General features: G+C 40.5%; 1 protein-coding gene across 3 annotated transcripts in view; it reads left to right on the top strand.

Moving 5' to 3' along the window:
* Positions 1–664: 664 nt before the first annotated feature.
* mycbp2 (MYC binding protein 2) overlaps positions 665–8576 on the top strand; it is a gene marked incomplete in the record, with an annotated part of 57658 nt that continues 49746 nt past the window's right edge. For all 3 annotated transcript variants that reach the window (XM_035677023.1, XM_035677024.1, XM_035677025.1), the window contains 2 exon segments: positions 665–1367; positions 3241–3316. In XM_035677023.1, coding sequence (XP_035532916.1) covers positions 1096–1367; positions 3241–3316 — 348 coding nt within the window.

Here is an 8576-nt window from a genome sequence, read left to right on the forward strand (position 1 = left end):
TATCTGCTATCTCGCAAAACGTGAGCCATATCATAAAAGGGTTCATATGTTTCTGTAGGTAGGTAAGGCTGTGTAGACCTTGACTAGGGCCTGCTGAGTGAAGAAGACCACTGTGCCATCCAGATTTAATCAAAAGATGGCTGCAATCCTTCTGCAAACTAATGAGTTTGAGATCAAATGGCCACATGTCACAGCAATACAGTTGTCACTGGAGAAGGAAGTACAATGCTAACATTATTCCAGCTGTTAATTACAGTAGTTGGCGAATGGATTGTAAATGATCGCAGAGAAGAGATTATGAACTATAAAACCAAAGCAGTCTTATCATAATGCAACACCGGTTTAAAGGTCGCTTCATCGCTTTCAAAAGTATCTCAGTGTGCCAATTTTAGATCACACTGGGAGGGGCCCTGGACAGACCTCTACAAATTAAATGTCCAGATTCTAACTGTGCACAGTGTGCAAAATAACTTCTATGGTTCTTCTTTCCATCCATAATGCTAGCTTTCACTACCACGACTCTCAACGTGTGTTTAAAGAAAGAACATCTGAATAATTGTACACAGGGAGGTAATTGTTCAAATAAATCAATGATAGCATCGCCCGGTTTTAGTCATATGAAAATATCCCGGCATGCTAGCGACGCAAGACTCAGCCAGGGAGGGGAGGGATGATGGAGCTAAGATGGCAGCCCAACTGAGGGTGCTGCCTCTCTGGGGTCAAGAAATATTCAAGGAACGAATGAAACCGAAACACGACAGGGCGACTCTTGGAAATTAAAGGTTGACGGTTCTGCTCTTTTCTTAAGAAAATTTTGTTATGGCTTGAGAAGATATATTTTCGACGAGGCGAGCACCGTGTTGACGCTGTGGCAGATCGGAAGACCCGTACGTTGTAGCTGCACCACCACATTGGCTACAATTTGCGCTGATAATAACCGGGGACCGTGGATGCTAATTGTGGTATTTCTGCAACTTGGAACGGACAAATAATGTGACATGTGGCGGATTTAATGACAAGTGGATTGCAACTGATGGCTAGATATTATCTAGCTGTGATATCTTTTGTGTGATATATGCATTGTTCTCCAAAACGATGATGTGTGCTGCTGCGGCAGCGGCCGCCGGTGGAGGGATCCTGCCCTCCTCATCGCCGTCGATGGGGCTGGGTGTCAGGGTCATTTCTGGAGCAGGAGCCGATCTCTCCACCATTGGTTCGGGAATGGGTTCTTGTCCGACAACCGGAGCCCAGTCGGATTGTCGGACTCGGTACCAGCTTTTACTCTCAGGGAGAGCTCTGGCCGACAGATACAGGCGGATTTATACCACCGCTATCAATGATAAAGAGCAGGGGATAAATCAAGGAAGGTGAGTGGCTAACGTGAAAATACAGATATCGCAGATGCTGTTCTGTCATTTGTGGAGCTAACCGAGCTAACGACCGTAAGCTAACATTAACCCTTGCTTGGCGGTACTTCAATAAACACCAGCGACGTCAAAGATCATTGTTGTGCACAGCGCGTAAGCTAGTAAGACTTTTATCACATAAGTCGTTGTTTTAACTACACACAATTTGCCAGGGACCCCACAGTGTGGGTGCACACTCTTGCGGGGGGTCAGCTTGCTAGGTAGCATTTAGGCTTTGACTTCCCTAGCGTATCGGAGCCCGCTAAGCTAACGTTACGTTGGTTCCCCCTTACTCGAGCGGTGTGCACTCTGGGGGGCTCTGGACCTCGTGTTTCCGTTAGACGCGGACACATAGTCAGTGCCACTGCAATAAAATCACGACCCACTTCGGCAGCAACGACTGTAAAAAAAGTGCAATATTCACTTCTCTACACCCAAAACAAGCTAGCCTGCTGACAGCTAGCTGTTACCCAGAGCCAGCTCAACGTAAACAAACATACTGCTCATGTAATACCCTGCTTCTGTTTGCTTCACACATTTTTTTTTAAACAGCCACTGCGTTGGTTGCCGCCACGCATCAACGTCACCTAGTCCTTTTAATACAGTTTGATTTGGTGAGCTGTGTGTGTTTAGGCCCAACGGCGTCACTGTTTCGATAGTCAGCTAACGTAACGTTAACTGACGCTGAGGAGCATCAGCCCTTCCCCAGGTTGTCTTCACCGAAAACACCCATTTATTTTAAGAGTCTCGGAGCTGAGAGCGACTACACAGTCAATTAAACGCACAACGGATGCACTGCACTACTCACAATGAACCAAATTGCCTAAAACGTGTGACATGTGTGGGTGAGGATGAACTCATTTGATTTTCTGGCATAAGCGGGTAATACAGTTACGTCATTGTAGTCAGTCTGTCAGGTTGTGGACTGAGTAGCTGGATGAGTGCAGCATCCTCCCTCACTCATGTGCAGTGCTTTCAGGGGTCAGTGTAGCTGCTGTTGTAATGTCTAACCCCCCCTCATGAATTCATAGTCTATACAGATTTATCATGTTTCTTTGAGCTACCATCTTATCTCCATTGATCTGAGAGTGAGGTATCTGGGTTGTAGATTACATGCAACAACAGTGATGAAACAAAGAATACAAATTTAAGTTTGTCAAGACAGCAAGAGGTGTGCAGTGTTATTATTTTAACAACTACACCTTAAAAAAGCACTGCTTTTCTGTATTTAGTAGTGATAACTATTACTAATTCATACACTACCTTTCCGTTGTTAGTACTACTTGTGGTCCCTAGCACTTGTCACGATGGATTGATTTTATCTGACAATTTCATTTTTAAAACACCAAATCAGCCAGGACAGTGAGTGCTTACATAAAAGGAAAAGTCAGGATACCACAATAAAGCCCTAAGGCTTATTTCTGTTGTGGTCTTGTTTGGGATGGGGGGTGTGTAGGTGAGGGGTCATTGGCAGCTTGATTTGTAAAGGAAATGTTTTGGGGCTTTGTCAAGATGAGAAACACTGAATCTGGTGATAACTGCTACAACACACACTGACAGTTGAGTTGGGTACACTGCACTTCAAAGGACATTGCCAGCTGCATTAAACTCTGCAAGGATAAAAAAGTGAAAGTGAGATAACCACTAAAGACATCTGAAACAAGATTACAGATTTAAAGATGAAAGCATAATATATATATATATATATATATATATATATCTTGTGATAACATAAAACAAAATGTCTTAAATGTTATGCTATGTGTTTCTGTGCAACTATTGCCAAAGCATACAGTATGAATTGCAATACTGAGTGATCACTATATACTTTCAGGGGAAAGAAGGCTTTGAGTAAGAAGAAACTGAAAAGGCGACAGAAGGTCAAGTCAAAAGTCAAATCAAGAACAAAGGTAAGAGACCACTAACCAATTGTTACACAATATTACACCGTTTCCTCCTTCTGTGTAATGCTACTATTGCTGTATTTATATTTGAATACTATTAATAGATATGTTCAGAGGAGCTATATATATAAAATGACCTAACTTGTTTATGCCTCTTGATGAATAAAACGACACAAACAAAATACAATACAAATCACAAGTAGGTGCGATATTTATTAGAGGCATGCCTAACATTCTCAGTATGTCTTAAAACGTTTCATAGACAAAATATGAATGTAATATTTGGCTTTTTTCTCGTTATATTAATAAGAACAATATGACTGACAGTTGTAATCTGCGACTGTCACAGCCTGAAGTTTGCACTGAGAAATCGTTACAGCTGAATGAATGAATTCAACAGATTGAGGATCAGATTAAAGATGAGGTGAGGTTCTCTAAAGGTGGTTGGCAGAACAACTATTGTTATTGGCTGGACTGGTCAGGTGCCAGGAAGCCCGTCCACACATGAAGCTGGAGAGGTGGATGGGCACAGTGTGAGACAAATGGGAGTGGCTCTGGCTTGTGCATGATGGCCTGTTGCCGAGCGACCTAATGTGTTCCACATCTCCACGGCAACAGTTGCCTGCCTCCATCTCCTTCATCCAAAGAGGGAACCTGGTCTGTATCATTGGATGTGGTCGTGTTTTTGCCTCTGCTGTAGACATTGCATGCTAACCAGTTGATCCTCAAGTTATGACAACTAATATAATCCACTCACATTATATTGATTTATCTCTTTGCTGTTTTTCTCAGAGAGTGAGAGAGTAGCCTGGTCTGTGGTTGGCATGTAATGTTGTTAGTCAGTGTTTGGATTTAACTTTATTACAGTGATTTTTTTCCAGCAGGCGAAAGCAAGAGATATTAATGTGATCGTAGCAGAAAAAGACAGAGGCTTTACTAGTTTGTCCTCTCGTACCTCAAAACCATCCCAGACAAGAAATTCAACGTACAGTGGGCTAGTCAGTTAAGTTCTCTTCAGGCTGATTTGTTCAGTGAGTTGATGTCCTGGAACAGCAGAAGATACACAAGAGACAGAGATTAGAGTGGTAGGCAAGGCTGGCTGACAGGCAGGCATAATAACGTGGGCAGTTAGATGGGCAGTCATGCTGTATTTGTATATTGTGCTCACTCTTTCTCTGTCAAGCCTCTCACACTGACATGGTCAGACAAGAGTGTGGTTTGAAAGGTTCTCTTCTCCCCCTCCTTTGTCTGCCTCTGTGCTTATAAACATATGAAAGTGGAGTCAGAACAAAACACAGTGTCTTGTGTACAAGCAGATATGTTGTGATATATTTTTTACTATAATAAAATGTTACAAATTATACATTTAACAGAGCAACATACTATGTCTATGTAATACATATAATCTATAGAATCTGCCCGACTGCAGTGCACCTGTATCATTTCTTTCAAATCTGAGTGCAAAGTACTCCTTAAAGTGTTAAATACCAAGTATCTTATAAATTAGTCATCCATACTGTTGCATGAAACCTTGAAACCATGATTCTGAGCACCGCTTTGAATTCTGGGAACCCCCTACCACTCGCTGTTACTATGCACGTTACACTTTTACACTGAAGAAATTGCAGTTAGTGTGAATGAATAAGTGTGTCAGTTACATTTACAACTGTATGCTGTCTTTAACATACAAAACAGTGTAACACACTCTATCCTAGAACTGTTCTTCATTAGCAAGATACATTTACCTTCAGTATATCAGATTCATAGTGTAGTTTCTGGAAAACACCATTTTTTCAGCTGGTTATTCCAATAATATTAGGGGTTGGGTAGCTAAAACCAGTTAGAAAAAAAACTCTGGTCTTCAATAAAAGAGTCTGCTAGTATGTGAGGAGATTCAAATTTGGGATGCGTATTGACATTAACTGCTAATGCAGAGGAACATAATTTGTAGGAGACTGAACTGAGTAGGATGTATTTATAACCTAGGTAAATTGAAATAGATATGACGTATGTGTATTACTGGTAGTTAGATAGTAAATGGGTCGATCAAGTCAAATAAAATTGTGTAGCATCTCACTGTTTAAATTATTAATATTAAAAATGTACAGAATAAACATTACAAGTATTGATTGTAGAATCGAAATGATTTGCCATTATTAAGTATGACAGCTAGTAGCCCCAGTTTGTGCCTCTCATGTATTAACAGCGTTACAGTCAGAGCTAAGCATTCTTTTCTCCTGAAAAAATAAATATGCAGCAACGTTTGGAAAACCCAGAAGGTTGTTGAACAAAACTTGGTGCTGTTCTGATGATCTTTCTATAATCCTCAAGAATGCTTTTAATTGTATGGATGAAAAAATATTCTGTCTGCTGCATGATTACAAAAGACCTTTAACTCATTGTGATCTTTTTCCTAATCCAAACAAAGATGGTAGTCATTAGTAACCTGGTTAGGAAACAAGTTAGAAATCTTGTCATGCATTGGACAGACATTTTTCCCCCTTCAGATGGTTAAAAGAGTCTTTGAGGATTCTTATGTATAACCCCAAAGGTCTAGGTGCCCCCGACGCACTATGCTTCTATCTCTGTGCATGCGGTCTAGAGGAGAATAGAGGTGATTTTGTGTAGTCAGAGGTTGAGTCTGACTAAAGAGAGGCATGGTCTGTCGTCTTTAACATAACATTATAATAGTGTCCTGTTGCGTATTTAATCATCTGATACGGTGGTGCAAACTCACGCTCACTCTGCTTGAGCCTCTGCTTTGGAAGACACAGTTTGGAAAACAGTTCTTTCTTATTTTTCCATAAATCCAGCAATCTGAAATGTGTGGATGTCTAAGTGCGGTCAGGGGCTCTATAGCCGCCTTTTCCAAAGCTTTTAGATGGCCATTAAATCAGCAGTGAAGTGCAGACAGAAACACAAAAGAAACTCTCAGGTAAGCACGGTGTCTGGTGATGGATTGGTACCATTTTAAAAAGTGAGAAGAAACCACAAAACATCAGAAGGTCATTTGGCATTGCATTTGTGTCTGCCTTTGCTTTTGTACATCGTGATATAGCTTGAAGGTGTCACTTTTAATGGCTTTTCTGATAATTTGTTCAGTTTTAAATTGAATTTGTCTGCTCTAGTGTAACCTGCCAATGACAATTGTCACTTGCAGTGTGAGGATCATGTTTCAGCTGCTTCATGTTCTGTCTGTGAGATGTAACCAATCAGATGAAGTGTAACGTGAAATAGTTGATTGTATTAAAAGCTCAGTTTTCTATGCCTTCTATGCTCATCATATTGGAAACTAGGGACTAAAACTTAGGGTATCTTGGCTTCAGATTTGAATCATAATAGCACCAATACCAAGAAACCCATTTCACTTATAGATTTGGGTTATTATAGCATCTCTAGGTAATTTTAATCCTTTGAAGTATGATTTACAGGCAATGTGCTCCTTTGTGAATGCTGTACAGTCACTGTCACAAATGCGTCTCTAGCAGCAAGACAGGAGAGCTGTAGACAGTACTGTTAGATGAGAGGGCAGCTAATATCCTCCCCACTGATTTGAGCTGAGAATGAATGACCTCTCTCCCCAAATAGATGACATCACCCTCTGTGATTGTGAAGCCAAAAGCGCAACACTGCAAGAGAGGCACAATCGATCAATAGGGTTCTCTAGAGGTTACCTCGGGACTGTAGTTAAAAATGCCTTGCTTGGTGTGATGGAGAAAGCTTATCAGTTAGTAAGCTTGTCAAGTTTCTCTCTCGAGTGTAGTTTCTCTAATCATAACGATTACTGGATGTAACTGCTCAAGCTTTGCTATAATGATTTTATTGTAAATCTTCTCTTTTGGCTGGTCCACCTCATCTGTATCACTGAGAGTAGACTTAACATTACGAACACCTCTCAGTATAAAGTAATACCATACAACAACACCACTAACTAAAGCCCTCCAAAATGACTATTAAAGTGACTGTAACTGACATTTTACAATACTAATGTCTTAAATCACACTGTGAAAACTGAAAACTGTCAGTGTGAAAGGAGTTAAATCTACTGTTTTAGTTCACTCTCACCGCTCTCATAATGTCATTTTTGGCTGTAGCAGGTACTGTTTTTGAGCAAAAAGCTCTAAAACCCCACTGTAAACTACCACCCCAACACGAAACAGCAGACAGACACAGTTAGCAACGAGCTGGTGAACAACACAATGGAACATTTAGCAGATAATTCCCTGAAGAGTTGGTAAAGACCACAAACAGGGATAAAAGAGATGGAATATTGGACCTGTGTGTGCCGGTTTGCCAGATGCACGACTCCAAATGATAATGTTTCTCTGTAACAGTTTACTAACAAGTTCAACATATTATCTTGAAAGGTGATAAAATATAAATTCATAACCAGTTTAACTTGATTCATTCATTGGTTACGTAAAATGTTGGGTAAGCCATTTTGTAACAGCAGTGACTGTGTTGAGCTGATCTAGAAATGGGTAAACTCTTACCAAGCTGAATGTGGAAAAAAGTCCTGAGGAGCCAAAGCAAAAGGAGGAGTAATTTTATGTCACAATTGTACAATACTGACTAGACATAAGGACAAAGGCAGAAACGATTGCATAAACACTGTTCAACAGAGGTTTTACACTCCCAACCTATTATAGTTATATAATTTTGTATTCAAAGCCAATTGTAACGGCTAACATCTACCTAGAGTCCTTTAGGTTTATATTTGGGAGCCTGTGTCTTTCAGATGTTCTTTTACTCATAAAGCCAGTTGAGAAATTACCCCATTTACTGTGGTCAGTAGAGACTTGCTTTGGTTAGGAGTGTCCATTAATGGATGTACACTAAAATGAGTTCTTAAGCAACTGCATGAGTCATGAACAGTCGAGTGACACAAACCAAAATGAATGAATGTATTACTTGTGATATAATGTTGACAACTCATCTTATAAACAGACAACACCCCAAATGCCACAATACGTTACTTTCTGCTTTGGTCCAAACCAAGTGGCCTCAAAAATGACTAGAACTTAAAGCCCATGCTTTGTACGAAAACTGGCTGACTCTAGAGATCTAATTAAAGCATACTTGCTGCTCTCTCAAAATACAGTCACGTGTGACTGTTTGCCCTCAAGGCATTATGGTCTCACTAGGAGGACCACTATTGTGTCTCAAAGAAGATGTTAAGGCTTAAAGTAGGGTGCCTTTTATTTTCAGTGGATCAAGGGAGGCAAACTACAGGTGTGAACACAACCAACTGTAACTCTTCGCAATT

Source organism: Morone saxatilis, unplaced genomic scaffold, assembly GCF_004916995.1.
Source record: "Morone saxatilis isolate NCDOM2014 unplaced genomic scaffold, NCSU_SB_2.0 Contig5, whole genome shotgun sequence".
NCBI lineage: Eukaryota > Metazoa > Chordata > Actinopteri > Moronidae > Morone > Morone saxatilis.